The sequence below is a fragment of the Miniopterus natalensis genome, chromosome X (assembly GCF_054644295.1).
Source record: "Miniopterus natalensis isolate mMinNat1 chromosome X, mMinNat1.hap1, whole genome shotgun sequence".
Classification (NCBI taxonomy): domain Eukaryota; kingdom Metazoa; phylum Chordata; class Mammalia; order Chiroptera; family Miniopteridae; genus Miniopterus; species Miniopterus natalensis.
In genome coordinates this window covers 9317043-9339594 of record NC_142103.1, presented here as the reverse complement: position 1 = coordinate 9339594, position 22552 = coordinate 9317043, and the positions used below count along the sequence as shown (strand labels likewise).

The window sequence follows — 22552 nt, the reverse complement described above, 5'->3', positions numbered from 1 at the left end:
AAAAAAGCTGTGGCACATTTACACCATGGAATACTATGCAGCTGTAAAGAAGAAGGATATTTTATCCTTTGGCACAGCACGGAGGGAACTAGATAGTATTATGCTAAATGAAATAAGCCAGGCAGAGAAAGACAAATACCACATGATCTCACTTATATGTGGAATATAATAAACTGATGAACAAAATGGATCCAGAGACATAGAAGCATGGAACAGACTGAGGGATCTCAGAGGGAAGGTGGGGAGGGGGAAGTGGGTGGGGAGAGATTAATCAAAGAACTTCTATGTTTATAAGTATAACCCATGGACACAGACATTGGTGTGGGGAAAGCCTGGGGGTGGGATGGATGTAGGGTGGAAGGGAGCAATTCAATGAGGATAAAAAGAGGACATCTGTAATATTTTCAACAATAAAGATAAAGAAACTTATTTTAAAAAAGAAAAGAAAAAAAGAAAACAAGTCTTTATCATCCATATCCAATCCTCACCTTCAGGCACAGAGCAAGAGGCAGAGAACCAGAAATTTGACTTGGCTGACTTTTCTGCATTGGGTGTGGATTTGGTATTGATATATGTTGGAGGCTGACATCACCCTGCTTAAACAGAAACAGTGATTGGATCTGCTTTGAGTGCCAGTTCATGAATGGATACAGATAGAGGCCTGTCTTTGGAGATACCATGGAAATTTCCCACTGTACCTTCCCACCTGTATGTCCTGAGACATGTGCAATTCACATGTTAAAATCCCACCCCATACTATATTCCCAATTACTCCAACCGCCTCCTCTTGCTGTATAGACAGTTCTAGTAATAGTATCATTATCCACCCAGTTGAGTTTAGTTCAACCAATCTTTATTGAGCATCTGCTTTGTGATAGGTACTGAGGTAACTAGTAAATGAGACATAATCCTTTCCTTTTCAGAGCTTACCTTCTAGAAAAGGGAGACAAGCAATTTCAATGCATGAGTGGGAAGCAGGAAAAGAAGAAAAGGAAAAGACTTTCAGGTTGAAGAAAGATAACGATCAAAGTCATGAGAGTGTATGCAAAAAACTACAAAACCATATGATATTAAAAGGAAAGGTGTGAGGAGAGCAAAGACAGGAAAGTTGGATGGAGAAGCAGGCAAGGGCCAGGTCATGCTAAGAAGTTTGTGTTAAATCTGGTAGTCATAAGGAGCCATTGGGGAGCTTTATGCTGGGGGAGAATGAAGAATATATTTACATTTGTAAATGATCACTCTCTCTGCTTTGTGAAAGAAACATTAGAGTAGGTGAGGAGTAGAAGCAGGGGAACCTATGAGAACAGCAGATTATTTAGGACTGTCCATTTACGCAAACTAAAAACTACTTAGCTTCTAATCCTCTTCATCATAACCAATAATCACATGTAGTGTCGTCAATTCAACAATCAAAATTCATTTCATCCCTCAGCATTCATTGAACCCCTCTATGTATCTAATGATGTGCTCAGTGCAAAAGGATCCATTTCTTTAAGAGAAGTTGATTGCCTTGTTGGGGAGACAGCCATGTAAACAGATAATTTTGAAATAATGTGGTAAGTATTCACTGGATGCTATCCAAACTGGAGGTAGAGGGAGACGAGAGAGGGGAAGAGAAAGGGAGAGAGGGAAATGTCTTGAAGGATGAGTAATAATTCCCTATGGGGAGAAGGTTGGGGAGAAGATACTGTGATGGAAATAGTTCCTGAAAAGGCATGGAAATGTGAATGAATGGGGCTTTGGGAACCAACTTCACGGTCACTAGGACTAGAGTTTAGGTTATGAAAGGAGGCATAGAAAAATATGAGGTTGGAGAGGTAGACCAAGTTGAAATCTGAAAGCCCTTGTTTTATGGCATGGGTCCTGAAGAGTCAAGAGAAAATTTTAAGCTGGATAATTTGATATAATCAGATTTGTGACTTGAGTCCATATTTTGGGGCCACTTTATCACCATCACTTGATTCTCCCTGATTTTGCCCTATTAAGGCTCTTTCTCATTTATATAATTGCTGTGCTCTCCTGATAGGTCTTCCAGCCTCAGGCAAATCCCCTCCAATTTATCCTCCAGTTTGGTATTTTTCTATATCACCTGTTTATTCCTGCCATTCTCCTGCTGCAGCCTGCCACTAGCTCCCCATCCCTGCCAGGAAAAGTCCTCTAATGCTCAGTATGGCATGCAAGACCCTCATACTGCAGCCTGTACTGTTCTCCAGCCTCATGTCCCATCCCTTCTTCCTACCCTTTCACCAGCCTGTCCAGTTTTCTACCCTTGCTAATTCAAGGTCTCCCAAGCTTTCCAGGTACATTCAGGGTCGATATCTCTTCTCACTCTCCTTCCCCAAAGTCCATCTAAAATACCCTGACTGCAAATTCCTCCTTAGCCTTCAAGAATCAACTCACAAAGCAACTTCCTTTGACCTTCTCTTGACCCCCACAGAGAGAACAAATATCTTTCCTTCCCTGGACTCCCTGGCATCTGGTACATTCTGATATTAGAGCATACATCACATTGCCTTGTAATTATTGCTTGCAAAGTTGTCTCCTAGACTAGAATGTAATCTCTACCAGAAGATAAGGCCATATCACATTCCTCTTATAAACTTAATTCATAGTACAGTGCCTAGCACATACTTAAAAGTTCAGTTAAATGCAGTTAAATGAAGGCACTGATATTCTTGTCCCTTTTGTGTTTAGAATAGTTATGTTTCTCACCAAGCAACTATTTATTGTCAAGGGGAAGTCACTCTTTTTTGGGCCAGATTTCCATCCCTAGGTCACTGCAACTATTCTTTTTAGCCAACTGGAGAGCAAAAGGCCTATAGCTCAGCCTTCTCTTGGGTTAGAGAGCAAGGGTTTTAATCTATATGCCATAGTGAGAAGGACTCAAGCACCTGCTGTAGACTCAGCTTGCAACCAAGTAGTGTAATAAAGGCCTTGAGTTTGCCATTTAAATATCCACTCCTCCCATTCTGTATATTTTGGGGCCTGAGAAAATGACCAAAAACACTTGTAGAGGTATCTTGATGCATGGCATATTGTCTCCATCTCATCTGTGAATTTTTCTAAGGATAGCCATAGAAATGTCCAAAATAGGGACTCTAGGAAACCACAGAAAACTGTGTCCACTGGTATCAGGGCTTCCCAGGGCTACCTCTTAGACAGAGGAACAATGAAACCTCCCCTCCCCAAAACAAAACAAAACTGGAATTCAGTGAAGAGTTAGAACCCTCAGGTATCTTTATATTTCTCAACTGTAGATTTAACATCTCTCCACTTTCAAGCTCCAAGAGAAGTTCAGCATGGCCTTAAGTTTTTCCTCCCTCACATCCACCCCCCCCCCCCACCTAAAGTTTAAAGCTTAGGGCAGCTGGAAGTGGTTTCCAACTACTAATTCCAGGGCATTCCCTGGGGCTTACAGCACGAGTAGAAGTATCTCAAGCCTTGGGAGTTAATTCCTGGAGGGCTTTCTGGAGCATCTGGAAGTCTGCAGCTAAATGGCAGACTGCACAGATCACTGATACTGAAGTACATACATAGGGCTGACATTTTGGGAATAACCTTACATTGGTTTAAGGCCAACCTGAAAATGTCTCCAACTATTGATGTCAAAGGACTTGGAGATTAAGTCTTGGGGTTGGGGGAACCTAAGTAAAAAAAAATCTTACCTCTATTAGTTTTATTACTCATAAAACTATTTTAAGATTCATAGAGAAAAAAATGGAGGGAGAAGGGTAGGGGTTTGGTTACATTGGGATACAAGTTAGTTGTCCGGTACATTAAAAGAATGGGGACAAGAGTTAAAGGAAAGGTGGAGGGGATGACTGCAGGGGTATAGATGGGGAACCACCTGAGATTTTTCAGGTCAAAGAGGAATTATTGCCTCATTAAAGGGGAAATATTTGAGAGGTTTTAGGAGCCAATATGAACATTCCTCTGACTTGCCTAAGAGTGAGGCTGGGACAGGTCTGGGTCAGCTTTGGAATCTACTGGAAAGGAAATCCAGGCATGGGCAGTAAATACTCTTTCTTAATTGTATTCTTCTCCCTAGAGTCTTGGAGGATTTAATCTCAGACTCAAGGAGCTTCAATCCATATTTACATTATGCCTGCAGGAACCATCTCTCTATGGTATACATTTCTCTTGGAAGTGAGTCTAGAAATAAGTACTTCTATTATAAACAAAAACAGAAAGAAAGCAAACAGGCCACAAAACAAACAAACCAACAAACTTAGTGCTACAGAGGATGAAGCAAGATGGGGGAGAAAAATGCCTTTCCCAGGTTACATAACTCCTAGAAATGAAAAAGACCAGTAGGAAATGGCAGAATTAGAATTTTCTGAAGAGTGAACACCCATCTGCCACACTGATTTTGTGACTATAATTTTATAAAATATTTATTGAACACATATTATGCACTAGAGGTAAACACTGAGGATGAAGGCATGACTTAGGCAAAGCCCTGCATTCAAGGAGCTCACAGTCTATGGGAGAAAACTCATGAATTATAATAGCAGGACCACTGAGTTTGGGAGTGGGGCAGCCTGGGCCTGTATAGAGTAATGCTTATAAGCACAGAAGTAGGTCGCGTCTGACAAAGGATGCCTCTGGGATCAGCTGTGCTTCCGGACCTCCATTCAAAAGATACGATACACTAAGGTAGAAAAAGGGTGCAGCTGAGCTCTGCAATAGATTCAGGATACAGCTGCTAAATCTAGCTACAGTTCTTTTGGCACTGCTAACTGGGCTGGATTCTGCCTAGTGGCCAAAGGCTGCCAAATCCTGATTTAAGACAACTGCCTTTCCAAAGAAAAATAGTCATAATGAAAATAGCTTATGTCTTATACAAACTTTTAGCAATATAACAAATATATTACATTTAAATAGGACCCATAGTATTGTTACATATGGACTATCACAGTGACTTTAAAGTTACTTCTTGCTTCTTGTTTCCATGAGTTTTATAATTTTAACAGCACTGATTCGACTCTACTGAATGATGAATTTATTTTATAACTTGTCAAAAAGAACCTTTGACAAGATTTTTATTGTTTGAACTTGCCTTTATGATCTGAAGTCATAACTTTCCTGAGCCTTGGTTTCATCAACAACAAAATGGGGAGAGTAAACTCCAAAATGTCAGGTAGCAGCAAGGTTTAAATGATATAGACATATGTGGAAACAGAAGCCTATCTGAAAAATGGTCCCTTTTCTTAGCAAAAAGTCTTACCACCTTGGATCTTGAACCCAAGATGCTATATCCTGGAAGAGTGTGAAGACCAGATGACTTCTCCCGGATAAGAACAATAAAGAGGGAAGAGATAAAGGTCGTTTGGCTGAGACAGAACACCCTACTGATATCCAACACTGATTTGGCTCATCAGGGTAGTATCCCTTAGCTCTTACCCTACTCCATCCTCTCATCCCCTCTCTGTAATTCATTTGGTTACACATGTTGACTTTACTCAGGGACCAATGAGAAAGAGGTGGGCATGTAACATTGTAAGATCCTGGTAAGAGGGCCACAACGGGCATACAAATCTGACTCCACCTTAAAGCTAATCTTCCCTCTTATTAGATCCTGGATCTAGTTGCCCTATTTCTCTCAAGATTGAGGAATAAACAACAAAAAAGGGATAAGTATAACAGAGTGAAATGCCTGGCCTATATGACTCCATCTTGTTCAACTCTAAGTTGTTCCCATGGCCTTCAGGCTTCTGCTTAGTCTTGAATATAGACATGCTAATCATTACAGGAATTCTTGCTTGTTTTACAAAAATAGCCCCTTAGCAGAAGGTGCCTCTCCTGAGGTGATAAGAGAAGTACCCTATGCAAAATCTGTCTTGGGCCTCTGCTAGTACTCAGATGTCTGTGGTTGTCAATCATCTCTTTCCCCTTCCTTTTCCCCTTTCCTTGACATAAAAGAAGGGTAAACACTGTACTTTGTTAAGATGGATTTGAGGCACCACAAGTTCCCCCATCTTCTCAATTGGAACCTTCTCCATCACTAAATCTCTCCTTACTCCCCTGCCCCCCAAAATGTTGGCCTTGCTGGGTGAAGGTATATTACTCCTTCAGTGGAAAACAATGGAGTGGGCCCTGAAATCATGAGTGTCTTCATTGTACAAAAGGGTTTTTGGACGTCAAGGACAGCATCTAGTTTAGTATACATGGAGTGTTTGGTGCCCAACTAAGGACCGGTAATAAAAAGTAATAAACAGTAAGATATTTTCTATATATTATGACACATATATAAACATGTCCATTTTTACAAAAAAAAAAAGTAATGCACTCCATATACATTTGCACAGACAGAACTGTCCAGCTTAAAAAAATTAAGGGTTTAAAAAACCTAGAGGTTAAAAAATATATTCAGTTCAACAATTTAAAAATATTGAGTTATGCAGTACAAACTTTTCACTGGATAAAACAAAATGATAACTTGAATTTATTTAATTCATTCAGCATTTCAAAATTTAATTATATTGTTTAATACCATCTGAAATTACCTACTTGGACAACTCCCAGCCAACAGATTTGTGGGACCACTTTCTCTCTATATATTATTGTTTTTACCCATTATTTATAATTTCTAATTTACTTATGTTATTCAATTGATTAAATATATATTTTAAGATATATCTCAGTTTTTCCCACATATGCCACAATGGTGACTAAGGACACAAGTGAATATTTAACTTGTTTAAACATGCACTGTAATACCCATTGCCATTTTGATAAAAAGTAATGACCTTCAGTAATGAGAAAGATTTTTTTTATAAGCTAGCAAATCTAGAACAAGTAGCAATACAGCAAATAATCCAAGAAATCAACCTCAGTAATACAGATATCTATTTTATTAAAAAAGTTACAAACAGGTGGACTGCAGGGTCGTCTTACAAAATGACAAGAATGAAATCTATTGGAAAAATTTTACTTTTACAAATCTTTATCAGTCATTGTTCAATGTTTGTACTTGTTATTTGAGATTTTTACCTTTCATTGATAAAGTTACAGTACATTAGATCCATGATAATAGGCTACATGATTTTATTTGCAGAGCCCTACTGCAGTGATTTGAACAACTCCTAAACAGATGCCATAGTAAAGACAAGACATATATTGCATTTAATATTAATTTATTTTCCTAATAAGCAACTTGACATGCAATCTATTAAGGAAACTAAAATAACTTTTGGTCCCTTTTCTTAAAATGTGCTGGAGAAACCACCATTCAATCACTTTCCCCTGATTCCTGTGATCCTAAGTGAATTCAAGTTAAATTTGTTGCTGAGGTTAGTGATAGAGAGAGAGAGAGAGAGGGAGAGAGGGTGGGAGGGAGGAAGGGAGGAAGGGAGGAAGGGAGGAAGGGAGGAAGGGAGGAAGGGAGGAAGGAAGGAAGGGAGGAAGTTAGAAGGAGTGAGAGAGAGGAAATGAGAATAAAAACTATTCATAGGAAAGAAACACTGTATAAAAAATCCATCTGCAGAAAATTTAAATCATCATGAATTATTTGATTCCTTTAGATTTCACACAGCTAATAAAGATGAACCACAATCACTTAACCTACTTTGAACTGAGTGTTTGGTTTTAAGTTTGGTATTAAAGTGCAAACTTAAATTAGGTATTCATTTCAAGCAGTTAATAAATAAGAAACAATGTTTCAATTGCCTCTACCATTACAATCTCACCACAAAATTCAAAATTTAAGACAAGGGTTCACTTTGAGGGAATTTGATCAGGAATCAAAAGCAACACGATTTTAAAAAAGGAAATCAAAGTTTAATCAATTTCTACGCAATAATTAATGGTCATGCTGACCAATAAATCACATGAATGTAGATATCACTTTATTTGAACATCACACACAATATAAATTTAAAATTGCCACACCCTTCCATAAACCATCACTGCATATATTAGAGCTTTCCTTGACAAAGTTATTGAGCTATTATTATAGATCAAAAGTATAGTTTTGGCTTTTTTGTTTTGTTTTACTTTTAGAAGCATGTTCAAATGACTAAAGCTGGGCTCCTAAAATCGAGAACTTTGGTGCAGTAGGTGAGCTGCAGTTATTAACATCTGCGAGTTAAATGCACACAACTAAATCAAATAAAAACCCAACAAAAAATACTGTCAAACTTACAAAATTTTAAAATCATTGCTAGAAAAAGCATTTGTTATGGTGTTAAAACTGAACCAAAAGATTACTCTTTATAAATTTCCTTTCTGTTTCTATACTTGTGTTACTGATAAAATGTTCAAGTATTCAGACAAAATGTGCTGATTAGGTAAACAACATGGAAGGCAATGGCTGTTAGAAGCACATTTGGAAGAAAAAAAAAAAAAAAGCCCAGAGACTTGGCGCTATCCTCCCTCCTGATACACAGATTTTTGTCTCTACTACGAACATGCTTCTTTAAAATAACTAAAAAGCAATTGTGATAGTGCAAGAAAACTTTAACAATATTGCTTTAAACTATTATTTGGAAAGACAAATATTAAGAACTAGAAAGTGTATATGATTTTACTTGAATTCAATTTTACATGTGCAGAAGTCTATTAGATGTCAATTACAAGCCTGACAGGCAAAGCTGAGCTATCTCTGTTTAGGTATACAATTAATTTACCATGGATACAATATCCCTTTTCAAAGGCATTGCTAAGTAGGTCATAACTAAATTTAGAACTTTACAGAAAGGAAAATGTTACTGCTGCAATTTGATGCTGTAAATGAGATTAACACATGTGAAAACCTAATGGAATCAAATATTTAACTCTTCAGCTAAATGCTCTACAGTCAATTTCAAATATCCATCGTGACTTTCAGAACATGTTAACTAAAAAATACATCACAAACTGCACTTGAAGAAAAGGGATATTCCATCCATACAGGTAAAAATGTGATCTTTAGTTTCCTTTTACAACACTGCCACACGTAAACAAAGTCTCAAAGTCTTAACCAACCATTTAAAGGAGAAAGATTTTACAAATAGGATGAAGCACTGGTGCGAGGTAATATACAGAAGTAACCATTTGTTTAAGGCTCAATTTTTTTCTCCATTATAACTTTCTTTTAAAAGGCATTGAGTAGGTAATACTGAGTTTGAGTATTTAATAAATACAAGTCAAGAAACTGATTAAAGAAATCAATTAAAATATTAAAAATTAATTCTTGCATATTAGCCATCAATAAGAACTTAGAAAGCTACAAAAGGACTGATTGATAAAGAAGAGATTTTAAACATATGGTAAACGTGCTAAGCATTCCTATTTAAGGTCAATGGATCTTGAAGGCCAAAGACCTTATGCACTTAATTAGATGTATGGCAACATGCTGTAATAGAGACAGGTTTACCAAGGCTCAGTTCTGCAACCCAGGTTGTAAAGTTCTCCAAAGCAGCATCTGTGCAAATTTCCTCTGAGTTTTATCTGCAATTAAGATAAAAATGTCATAAAAATATAGATTACCATTAAAAATGAGAACACTGACAACAGATCTATATACACATGGAAGTGGTACCAGAATAACTATCTTAAGGTGAAATTTAACTGTGCTCACCATCAGTTTAAGTAAAAAAGTAATTTTCCAAGGTCCATAAAAGTCATTAAAAAACAGTAACACTCTAATAGTGCATTGGATATAATATACTGCGTGTATGTAAGTACTCTGGTTTATTTTTTAAATAGTATTATACTTTATGCTTGTATTATAGTTCATACAATATCAAAAATGCTCTTACTCATTTAAAAGATCTTACAGTACAAAAGTGGCAAATGTTATGAATCTTATATATTTTAATGAAAATGGTATTAGAATTAAATGCATATTAATTATAAGCTAACTTGACAGTATGCAATACTTTCCCAAAATTTAGGGTTTGGGTTTTTTGGTGTTTTGTTTTTTTTTTGAGAATTTAAAATATAAAAATGTAATACTACCAGGGTCTAGCTATTGAGCACCTACTAGGTGCCCTGCCTTGAGATAGATGCTAGGGGACAGCAGTAATTCATACTTCTCACTCTGGTCTCCCCTTTTTGAGGTAAAATATGCATTATTCTCCCAACCACAGGAACCTCTGTGATTGGGATGTCTCAGTCTCTGCTCTTACAGTTGTTAGACTTCTGTCCTTCTAATTAATATCAGAGTGGGTGGTGGGGGGGGATCTATCATTCAGACACACTAAACAGCTTCTAGGCGAGTGGAATTACATTTGTATTTAATGTAAAAAAATAAAAATTGTTATATAATGCCAGAAACAAAGAGTAGAATAGCAACTATGAAAGGCTGCCAAGAAACCAATTTAAGATCATCTCAGGGCTCTACCAATGTTTATACATGCATAATTTTAATTTCATTTGACAGCTACACTTCTATTTGTATTCAAAGAGCCTGAGAGAACTCTTTATTAGAAGCTATATCATAAAAATAATTACTTCTTAAAAACATCTCTGTTCTCATTATTATTGCAATTCTGTCACCTAAACACATTAGGAAAAATAGACAAAAGTGTCTCTCTTTAGAAATTATTATAAAAACATTTTTCTTCCAATGAAAATTAAAACGTTTTTGCACTAAAGGAAATTGTTAATTAGGACACCGGTTATTTAAGTTTGGGCAAGTCCAGTTTCCTCATTATTAAAATAAGGGTAAAAATTCTTTCACCAGATGTTTGGTAAATATCATAAGGTAATATGTGAAAGCACCTTATATGTGAAATATAAAGTATTGTTTTATTTCTCAACTATGTTATAAATTTTTACAAGACTAGGATTATATCTTTGATATCCAGGCTGAAGACCATTTTATTTTTTTACCCTCATTTGAATTTTCGTACCTATTTGACCACAACAATATTTTATTGTATATGCAATTATCTATAAAGACTTTTCAGTAATCCACAGTAGACTTTCCTCAATTAATTTGAATCAGTAAGTTTGCTATAAATGTTAATCCACATTTTTCAAATTAAACAATTTTAAAGATGTGGAATTTTCAAATATGATTATGCCTCCGAAACAGTGAAAACTTACATTATGTGATGATTTAATAGTTTAGGCATTCTCTAAAATCAGATTGAGGAAGTAGTGATTATTTATTTCTAGCCAAAAGAAACACTAAAAATACAAACCAGTTTATTAACCATCATCTACATTAAATAAAAGGTAAAATATGCATTATTTCCCACCCTCTAAAAATCTGGTTAATGTTTGCTCCATCAATATTCCACAGGATGGCAATACTGCAGTGAAATAAAGAGACAGACAAATTCAGGGTCATACTCAACAATCTTAATAGGAGGTATGCCATTAAATAAACAAAGTATTAATACCAGCTACTTTCAAGAGAGTAATAAATTTTAATTCTCTGGAGTAATAAATCCTGAAGCAAAAGCTTACATTAAGCAAAAAGGACAGTCTCTCTCAGATTAGAATTTCACAAGATGTGAAATATGTTATTGCTTCTCACTATGACAGCAAAATTCTCACTGTACTAACAACTCTCATTCATTTAAAAAACATTCTAGAAGCTTTATAGGCAGCTGGTCAAACTCATACTTATTAATTCCCAGGATATCGCAGACACACCGCAAATGTATAACTTGCTTTTTGTACGATAGAATACAAGTGATCCTTGTCTTCACTCTCCAGTTTCCAGCAGGACACCCAACAAATCTTAACTCTGGAAGCCTCTGCTCAAACTCTTGCGTAACTGTTTTCACTTTTTTCTAATTAGATTTTGTTATGGAAGAGCACAAAGAAAAATCCCAAAGAACAGTCCAAACTTCTTGTTCAGGAAATTATGAGATAGGGTCCCCCAAGTGGGGTAAATTGGTACATGAGAGTACCAAACACAGAACTGAAAGAACAAAGGTCATTATTTTGTCAGCATGAAGAAAAAGGGAGATTCTTGATTCAAGACTAGCACATCATTTCACGTGGCAGCAGAATGCCCGGGATGTTAACAAGGGCTCCTGAAAGGCTTAACAGTTTATGAATGACTTTTTAGCTTAGCTGCATTTACCATTTCTAAATATGATGGTATTTGCTAGCATTCTTTTTAGTAAATATAAATGTGCGATCATAATTGACTGTAATTTTCCCCCAGTTTTAGACATATGATATTCTGGAGATTTGACCCCAAAAAAATTAAAGATTAAATTTCCCTTCACATTTTTCACTTGGCATTTTCATATCCAAGATAAATATTAGTTATGTTGGCAAAATGCTAGGCTGATAGTCCATTGACAGAAGTTATGTTTTTGTTAAATATCTTGTTTGCTTTTCTATCTTAATTTGCATAATAATCATAAAGCTTTTTGGGGGGTGGAGTGGGAGGAATAGGTAATAAAAAGTGCTCACCTGTCACCCATTGAACACAGAGAGCAAAAGCTGGACCTATGGAACAGAATCCTTGAATGAAAGTGGAACAATGTTTTAAGAACATGCACCCCAAAAGTTTATTGTGAACCTAGGGTAGGAGGGAAGGGACGAGCAATTCTTCTTATACCGTGCCTAAAATCTCTTTAAGTGTAAATTAATATGATGAGGTCAATTCTGAGATCTCAAATAGTACGACCATGTCCACTGATAATAAGCAGCAGCGCGAGCCCAATGATCTGATCCTAGCCCCTAACTTTGAATTAGACCAGATAGGGTACTGCTCCCCTCAACTCTAAATTGTTTTTACTGTACCCAATATTCCTAAGACTGTGGCTAATCAAATGAATTTGGGAGTATGTTTTTGGTAGGATATGTTTTTCTTAATGATATTATCTTCTGGATTTTAGAATTCTACTAAGAAATAATCCCACGAGGGGAATCTTTCCTGTAGTATGGCTAGAATACTTCCTCGGTGGCAATTCTCCAACTCCATGATGCAATTTTTGTTAATTCTACTGATGGTTCATTGTAAGCCACAGAGGTAATGGAGTAAAACTGAATGGCTCACATGCATTTCATTCTGCAATAAAAGCCTAATCTTGAGGTTAATGGAAGCAATTAAAGAGGGGACAGATATGTTTTTTAAAAAGTCATTCTAATCACCAGACACCTTCGGACCCAGCGCAGGTCTAACTGGGCACCTATCCACTCTGAACAGTCACAAACTATGAACCTTGAAGGGGTTAGTAAAGGTCTCAGAGAATTAGTGGGACAGAAAGAACAAGGCAACTCTGTTCTCCCCTTCTACCCCAGGGCCACTGCAGGTCTTTATGGTGCACATTACCCCCAAAGCATGCTTCCTCCTCCATTCAGAGTCGCCACGCCACAGGCTCCATTTGAACTGGATGACAAATGAGCATTTAAAATGAGCCACTTTCCCCACTCAAAGTGATATGCAAAATAGGGCTGGGGGGAAAAAAAGTATCTATCTACACTGTAACTTCTGCAACAGAATTCTACCCCAGTGTTTTACTAGTATGATTAATATTTAACTTGAATATGAAAATGCCAGCATTTTAAAGTACACAATGTGATTTAATTTTCATGTTTGCTTCTCACAATTGCTAACTCCCCAGCACATCATATCTAATTAAAAGATGAAAAAAAAAATAGAAACAATGGATTCCACACATTTATTTATTTAAAAAAAATTAAAATACTAATCAATTCCATTGTGTTTAGAAATAGTAAGGCCAGCTAGATGAAAATGACATTAATAAATGCTTCAGCCTTTCAGGAGCCTTTGTTAACATCCTGGGCATTCTACTGCCACGTGAAATGATGTGCTAGTCTTGAATTAAGAATCTCCCTTTTTCTTCGGCATGACATATATAATGAACTGAGGCTGACATAAATAACGATCTTTGTTCTTTCAGCTTGATTCCTGGCGTTTGGCACTCTTATGAACCATTTACTCTCATTGGGAGAACCCTTTCCATAATACATGGAGAAAAATAAGATCAAATCTTGCAGATCTTCAAATCATAGTGAAGAACACATTTTTTATTCCTGTTTTTCTAAAAATAACTTTTGTCAATACTGGACTGGGATACAGAAATCCTTGAAAAGTAATCTTAAAATAAATTCTATTTGGAAAAAGGGTATTTACCAAACTGTTAGGTTTAAGCGATAACTTTACTGCACTTCCCACCTTCCTTTCAGGAAATCAACAGAATATTTTAGGATACTATTTTACTCCTTTTTGGCATTCCGTTTGGAATCAACTCTCCCCCTCCCCCATCCACTCATATCCTACCTATATTTTTAAGGCCTGACTCTAATGCTACTTGCTCCCCAATTCCTCTAAATCTGTGGTTCTTAGCCAGGGGGAACTTTGCCCCCTAGGAGACATCTGGCAATTTCTGGAGATATTCTTACTTGTCACAACTTGGGGGTGGAGGGAATAGTACTGGCATCTAGTACAGGGATGCTGCTAAACATCATACACCCACTCCCAACAAAAAGCCCAGAATGTTGAGAAACCTGCTCTAACTGGATGTGATCTCTCCTTTCTCTGAACCCCCACAGCACTGTGATTTAATTATTTTATATTATTATGAGATTAACAAAACCTCCATCATTCTCAACAACAGTATATATACCAAAATAGCCATCTATCAATTTAACACAGAGGAGATAGTTAAAGCTCCTCTGATGTAGTTAGCAAAAGTGAAACACGGCTGCGTCACTGGCCTGGGTTTCCATTATACTGTTGGGGCACAGTAAAAGAAGTCCAGTGCACTTGATGGCGGGTCCTCAGGTCAGTAAGGAAATCAGCCATGAAAGCAGTACTTAAAGAATCTGGCCTTGAATTCAAACTTACACTAAGATTACTGCCAGTGGGAGGTGGAAAAGTGAGGAAACAATCCTGGGAGCCTTGCAGATAAACAGGTGTTGGGCAAGAGACTGGTGACCCAAATTGAAAGGTGGTAAGAAATATGAGGAATTATCAGAAGCAATTCTTAGAGTACTAATCAGTTTTTCCTTTTAACCATCACAGTCCTTCTAACTTACTTGAGCCTTATTATTCCTAAATTGGACAAGGTACTCTTCTAAATATTAAGGACAAGCATTTCTCAAATCGCCTTTACTTGTCAAAGTTTGATCTTCAATCTAGACCTGGGACTGACAGATTTCAGAGCTTCATGACTCAAGCTACAGGATTCAGAATCCACCACCGATTTTTTTTTTTTAGATAAACAGTGAGCAAGCAGGCATAACCACAAAATTTCTGGACCTCAGATTACAAATTTCTATACACATCAGTTCAATCTTATTTGACGGCATAAAACACCCCCCTGCCTATAATGTGCTTTGTTCTAAAAGATCCTTAGTGATGGATTCCATTTAATAGTTTCGGAAATTCAGATGGTTAGATATTTTATTTCATGACTCATACTTTCAATAGTGTGTGTGTTCTGCTTAAAATATGAAAACCAAACAAAAAAACTACACAGGCAATTTGACCCATTATTCTAAAAAATGAGCAATTATTGGTAATAATAGTTTCTGATTTTCAGTACATTAGTCAACAAAAATTTAAACAGAGTTGGCTTAAAATATAAAAAATATATATATATATTACATCATTCCTGTAGGTAACCAAATGGATTAAAAGTAATTTAGTCAAAAAAAGTTACAAAATAAACCCAGAAATAACCCAGAATAAGACAGACTTAAAATTAGCTTTAGAAATTGCCCATTTGCCGATTTGACTGAGACAACTGGCCCTCTACATGTATGAGACCAATTTTATTCTGTTTACTTTCTATAGCTATCTATGATACTGATGGAAAGAAAACTGGGAACATTTGTGGGAGCTGGTTGATTTTTTTAATAAAATTGATAAAACTAAAACGTGTACACTTTTGTCATGTGCCCAGTTAAAAGTGTCAGAAAGAGAAATAGAGCATAATGGTGAAGACATAATCACTATAAAGAACATGTTCAAACGTGAAGCTTGCCTCCAGTTTACAAAGAGAGATTATGGAAACAAGAACGTGAGACTCAATCACCTACATACGCCTGTTCCTACCTCAAAAGACTACACTGTAAGCGCGACACTATCAGAAAAACATATACTGGACTACACAGTCTGAACAGTGACTTTATAAGGTAACGGATGTAGCTAGGTATAAGAAAATAAATGAGTCTCCATCATATTCTGGTATGCTGGAAAGCTGACGTGTGAAAACATTTTGAATAAAGCACTGTTGTCATCCTTCCTTTCCAAAGATGACACTACCTGACAGGAAATCTTGTCTGAAAAGATGAGTTAGGGACCATTAGTCTTTTGTCCAGGGAGTATATATGAAGCCCGACCTTTGATTAGGCATCAGCACTGCAATGTGAAATGCCTGTTGCCATTTGCAGCATTGCTTCCTAGACTTGAGGTCAGTCTTGGCTCAAAATAATCAATTCCATTCTTGATGTTGTCGGGCTAGTCTGGCATTTGCTGTGGTTTCTCAGTCATCCAGACTATTGGTTGTTTTATCTCATTATCTAAATGTTACTAAGTGAGATTATCTTCCCAATTTTTAAATCTAAAAATCATGATATGAATAAATAATCTAATTTTAAATGCTCAATAAGTTTTATATATCAACTTTTTCAAAAACTCATTCATTTGAAAAACTCTTATTAAGTTATTATTTAACTCAATGAAAAGTTTCAAGGTTTTGTTATTATCTTTATTAACTTTGTTATTTATTAAAATGAAGAAAAATGTTTCCTGGCCTTGGGACTGTTCCTTCTAACACATCACAGATGATTTTGCCAGATTCTCATTTGGACAATATATTCATAATGAAGTCAAGGTACATTGTGGCTCTATAATTTGTTATTATTAGAGGTGACTTAAGTCCTTCAAGTGCCAGGTACAGAAGATGAATTTGATTAAATAATCATTCTGTTAAATCAAGCATTTGGGTGATTAGTAAATTGATGATTTCAATTATAGCCGCTCTCTAGCCAAGGAAAGAAAAGTGTAGAAAACAAAACTAACCATATTCTGAAATTATTACTGGATGGTCTCCTGTGCGTTCTGGATGCTAAATCACCAAAACACTGAAAAGGCGTATTATCCTTTGACTCACCCCACCCCATAGGAATGTTCTCAATCAAGCAGAAGGAAAAGAACAATAACTCACTTTAAAAAACTAAACCTTGTGATGGGAATATAAGCAATTTCTTACCTTTGTTTCCCTTATCTGTATTTTTTGGGCTTTCAGCATTGAATGTTGACTATTTTGTGCAAAGGGAAATGTTATTTTAAAAATAAAGAAATTTAAGGTAACATAGTGTATATTAATATTAACCAGCTTTGTTATATATGATCAAAACCAAAATACTCTCTGGTTCATAAGATTCCATCAACGACTAACCTGCTCGGTATGGCCATGATTGAGGTTATCTTTTTTACTGGACAACACAAGTTGTACAACACTGATCTTGTTTCTCGGGCAGGGATGAATAGTTCATTTGCCTGACGATCTCAGCAAAAAGTTCATCCACCATTGATTTACTTTTTGCCGATGTCTCCATGAAAGGACAGCCCCATTCTTGAGCCAGAGCTCTGCCTTCTGAAGACATAACCTCTCTTTCTGGTTCCAGATCCACTTTATTTCCTACAAGGATTAGTGGGACTTTCTCATATCTCTTCACTCTGACAATCTGGTCTCTCATTGGCTTGATATCCTATTCAAACAATCACAAAGAGAAAGGAAAAATTATGCTGTTTGCATAACCACAACAGAAGTATTACAATCTCATAAGAACTCATCCCTCAGTGAGTAAAGAGAGCTAAATCCAAAATAAAACCACACACTCGAATATAAGAGAGAAAATGTCATTTTCTCCAGTAAAGTAAGAACTAGATAATTTCCATAGACCCTGCCTGCTGGGTTTCTGTCAAGAATATAAAATGTTGGTTGTACACTAACCTTAGGATTCATTTAATCACTTCTTTGCCATAGTCTATACTGATCTGAAAAGTTCCCAAATATGACAAATCCATTCACACATATGGGTGTTTGGCCATCTTCTTAAACCTGCCAGCTTGTCATCACTTCTCCTAACACCTGATATCCTAGCACAGGATTACAGCATCTATGCATTCCTAGCCATTTAACAAGAACACTTGAGAGAAAGTGTTTAAGGTGGAAACAAAAACACTGTGTCATACCTAGAAGACCAAAGTTAAAAATAGAATCCTACACTTACATGTTTCATTTTAAATTTAATGGTATGTTTTTATCTCAGTAAAATCAAATACCTTAAGTACAATTAAATATAACAGAAACTATTGTAACAATGAACAACTCAGGCAGGTGGGAGTCTGGGTGAGAAAAAGTAATACTTGTCTTTGCCTACATTTGTGTTTACAAGTTGAATTTTCTCCCAAGTATATTGTTTTTTTTCAAAGTAATTACAACCAATTGCAAAGATAAGAGCCTTAGCCATTCTCCAGTAGCATCAACTTTGGGGGGGGGGGGGTATTCATTAAAGACAATATTATAGATTTTATACTAACATTACATTTTTTTATTTTCCATATCTTAAAAGTTTTAACTTAAATATGTGATCAATTTAAATAGTTACAGTAAACAGAATATTCACAGGTAGGATGAAGAAAAAAGGGGGGCTGTGAAAATTTACAAAAACATAGTTATTTATATTTGCAACAATTTTATTTGATCATGTATCAATTCAATCTTCTAGGTGAAGCTTCTTTTCCTTGTGTCTTCATGGAAACCCAAGTTGAGCTGAGAATCCAAATTTATGTCATCTGGGTTTAAAAGAGTTTAAGTCTCTGTTGAAATAATGGCAGATTTTTCACTCCCTATTTATGGCTGTAACAGAAGTAGATATAATTGAAATCTTATGAAAAACCCTTCAAAAGACTTCCAGCCTCAAGAGAGTCAGCTAATAGAATAACAAATCTCCCAAGATCCTTCAGAAAGAAAATGCCTGCCAAATAGCACTGTTAGTACTTTTCGGGGGGAAAATGCTTTTATGATATTATTGCTTCGGAATTTAAACCTATATAAGATGGAGTTGAGTTTGGTCAATATAACTTTATTCATTCACCCAGAACTTATTATCTTTAAAAGAAAAAAATCCTGAAGTGCTATATCTGGTTACTGAAAAAGTTCACTATGGTACTTTAAATTAAAATACTAAGAAAAGTAGAATTAGCACATTGGCTTGACTAGAGAACTTAATGTCTCTTCAGTAAGCAACATTAACTGAATACCTTTAAGTGTAGAAAAATATCCATTTCCTAAATCAATGGAGGTCAATATAATGGGTCAATATGAGGTTATTTTCAAGGAATAAATAGCAACATTTATTGCATGCGTTAAAATAATGTTAAACCTTCAGTCTGTCTCTTAATGGAAGACAGGACAGATTTTCCGAGGAACCTGGACCATCTCCAGTTTGGCCACCCAGCCAGGGTTAGAAATCTGCATTTGCTCAGTGTTCCCAGATCCACATATTTTCTACAAATATAATCAGTGTTATCAGAAACAACTTGGATAACTGCAGAAAGGGAGGGTCATTGTACATTTTTGTTGGTTACTAATTCCAAGTACTAGTCTTTTCAATTAGGAACTTTTTCTTCACATGCCCCAAGTAAGTAAAATGCCTAGAAGGCAGGTCTTGAGTTCATCTTGCAGCAGTAAGATTTATGAATCTGGCTGAGAAACTAGGGTGAGTACAGAGAAGGGGTGAGGGAAAGCAGCCAAAGAGGAATTATACGTGCAACAGATATTAGGCTCCAAATAATTTTCCTTCCAAAGTGCTGTATTTACTGGAGATTATCTGTTAATGTTGTTTTGTTGAGTATATTAATCAATACTTGTTGAACCGAACAAGCAACTTCAGAAAGTTGTATTCCAAACTAAATATACATGGAATGACCCATTTCTTTCTCACTTTTCTTTGACTTAAAAATAACTTTAAAATATTCGTTGACGGTTGTTATTTCACTGTTCTCTATAGAAACAACCCAATACTTTTTCATGCCAGGGGTAACCTCAAAAATGCGCCATGTCTAAGTTTCAAAAGCAAAACATAGTCATTAACGCACGGTTCCAGCAAACCAGAAGTAAAAGTAGGATTACCACACCCCCTTTGAACAAATTACAAGACTTGGTTTGGTTACCTGAAAAGACTGTTGATTAACGAGACTATAAACCAGGATGAAACCTTGGCCGTTTTTGATGTAGAGATCTCTCATGGAGGCAAACTGCTCAGTTCCTGCGGTGTCCAGAATTTCCAGCACGGACGGGGAAGAGTCCACTTCGATCTCTTTGCGGTAGAAATCTTCAATGGTGGGGTCATATTTCTCAATGAAAGTCCCGGTGACAAACTGCACCGTCAGGGCAGATTTGCCAACCCCTCCGCTCCCTAACACCACTACCTTGTATTCCCTCATGAGTCTCACCTTCACCGACTCCTACACGAGGGAGGAAAAAAGACGCCCCGCTAGCTGCGGCTGGGGTGGCGGAAATCTGCGAACTGGGGAGGAGCGCGCAGAGGAGCGGAGGGCCCGACGCGCAAAGAAGAGGAAGTTCAAGGCGGGGGAGGGGAGGGGAGGGAGCGAAGTGTCCGGGTGGGTGGGGATGGGATGGTAAATGCCCCTCCTATAGGAACCAGAGCCCAGGCAGGGGGCGTGGGGAGGAGGGCGAGCCTGGAGCGGCCCGGCGCGGGAGGGGAGCTGGAACGCGCCCCTCGGAGGCCGAGGCTGGAGGCTGCAGACCTGGGGGCCCTCGCTGCCCCCACGCCTCCCCCGCCCTTCACACAAAGGGGCCCAGGGACCCCGCTTCCTGCTCTCGCTCCGGAGCTGGCCCGGGCCTGGGGGCTCTGTTCCCTTCGCTGCCGCCGGGCGGGTCTCTGGGCCGCGGCTCCCGCGGGCGTCGTCCGGCCTGTGATGGGAGAAAGGGGGCGCACGTTACCCGCTGGACCCCCGCCCGCCCCAAACCAGCGGCCTCCCCGAGCTCCCCGCCTCCCGGGCCGGCTGCCCCCGCCGTCGCAGCCGCCGCTCACCCTGCTGTCCGCACCCGCCCGGCCGCCCGGGAGGCTGTGTCAAGCCAAGGCCATGGTCACGGGCCGGTCCTCGCTCTCACCGCCGCCCCAGCGCTGCTATTCGCAGAGGGGACAGGGGCGGGTGCTGTCCTGGAGGCGGCGGCCGCGGAGGCTCCGGGCCAACCCACCTCTTTTTTTTTTTCCTCTCACCCACCCCCCACCCCCCACCCCCAGCATACACCCGGAAGGGTTTCCCTGACACACTGGCTGAGGTGCCCTAGTTCCCCGACACAGGACTGGATCACTTCCGGCGGGGAAAGTCCCACCTCTCCCGAGCGAGGCCGGTGGCGCTGGGGCCGCGCCCTGCTGAGCGAGGCGACTGGGGACTGTTTCTGGTCCGAGCCATGGCCATGGCAAAGGGCCTCTCCGAGGGCCTCCAGCGCCTCCCTTTCCCCGCCAGCCCGCAGCTGCTGCCGATTCTGCTGCTGCTGCTGACAGTGCCACCCCCAAACCATTGCAGCCCCTCCGCGTCTCAGCCGCGCTCAGCCCCGCCTGAATACTCGATCCCCTCGTTGGCCGGTGCGACAGCCAACAATTATCTCACGACCGGGAGAACGCTAAACATCCCTGGACTAGATGTCGCAGGGGAAATAAAACAGCCAAGAAAGTTTCTTCTCTTTGCTGGTATTTCTCCCAAATGATACTTTTTTCTAAGAAGCGCGTGCAAATTTAAATTACCCTTAGACTTCACTATTGCTCTGACTTCCTATGTGGTGCGTTTTACTTAGCTGTGCCTGACAAATCATTAAATACACAGTACTTTTATCATCTGGCAAACCGGCCTCGACTCTACCAGCAAAGGCCAAAGACGCTCCTCTTTCTTGTCACCCGACTCAGAAAACAAAAGGATTGCAAATACACTTGACAGGGACTCTAACTGTTTCTGTTTGATTCCAATGGCTACCCAGCAGGAAAGGTAACCACTATTCAGGGAACAGTTGACTGGAAATTGTTGATTCCTGCAGATTAACTTCTTTTAGTCTTTCATTATCTGCATGCACAGCAATTTGTATGGATGGCTTTTCCTTGATAAAGTTTGTTTTAACGGCCATCCTGCATAGTCATTGAAATTCAAAAGGAAAGGACCTTGGTGTTAAACACTAAGTTTTTATTTTTAGATAAAATTGGTACTTCTTACATATCTTTCCCTCTGCCAACTTTCTATTTGTAAACTTTGTGTCAGATCACAAGCCCAGAAAGCTAGGTTATATTTTAGGAATGTCACTCCCTTTTTGATTCAAGCATGCACCCAGAAACCAGTGAGACTCAATGGCCAGTCCAGTTCAATTGACTCCAAATTCCTTACCTGCAAGCCCTAATGGTCAAAATGTATAAAATTATTACCAAACCCAAATTGTTAGATATTAGAAACCAGGAAAATCACAGTAGTGTGAAGAAGTCCTATTGTCTCTCCCTGAGTATTCCCCCAATGCCACTTACAGTATCCAAAGGAGTGATTAGTTCAATTTTTCCTCGGCCTGGGGGTGGTGCAATCAGCCAGCGAAGTCCCCAGCTCTGGCTC

At 38.3% G+C, this 22552-nt stretch overlaps 1 protein-coding gene across 1 annotated transcript; it reads right to left on the bottom strand.

Annotated features, from left to right (window-relative positions):
- Positions 1-6839: 6839 nt before the first annotated feature.
- RAP2C (RAP2C, member of RAS oncogene family) lies at positions 6840-20547 on the bottom strand. Its single transcript, XM_016197997.2, has 3 exons — positions 20108-20547; positions 17325-17637; positions 6840-9429 (listed from the first exon to the last, which is right to left on the bottom strand). The coding sequence occupies exons 1-2, from the start codon at positions 20378-20380 to the stop codon at positions 17359-17361; spliced, it is 552 nt and encodes a 183-aa protein (XP_016053483.1). The 5' UTR covers positions 20381-20547; the 3' UTR covers positions 6840-9429; positions 17325-17358.
- Positions 20548-22552: the final 2005 nt, after the last annotated feature.

Bases quoted from the DNA above. Each gene is read 5' to 3' on its own strand.
- RAP2C (XM_016197997.2), bottom strand. From the start codon at position 20,380: ATGAGGGAATACAAGGTAGTGGTGTTAGGGAGCGGAGGGGTTGGCAAA. The intron at 17,638-20,107 runs GTAACCAAACCA...TTGTTTGAATAG, and splicing joins TTAATCAACAGTCTTTTCAG to GATATCAAGCCAATGAGAGA.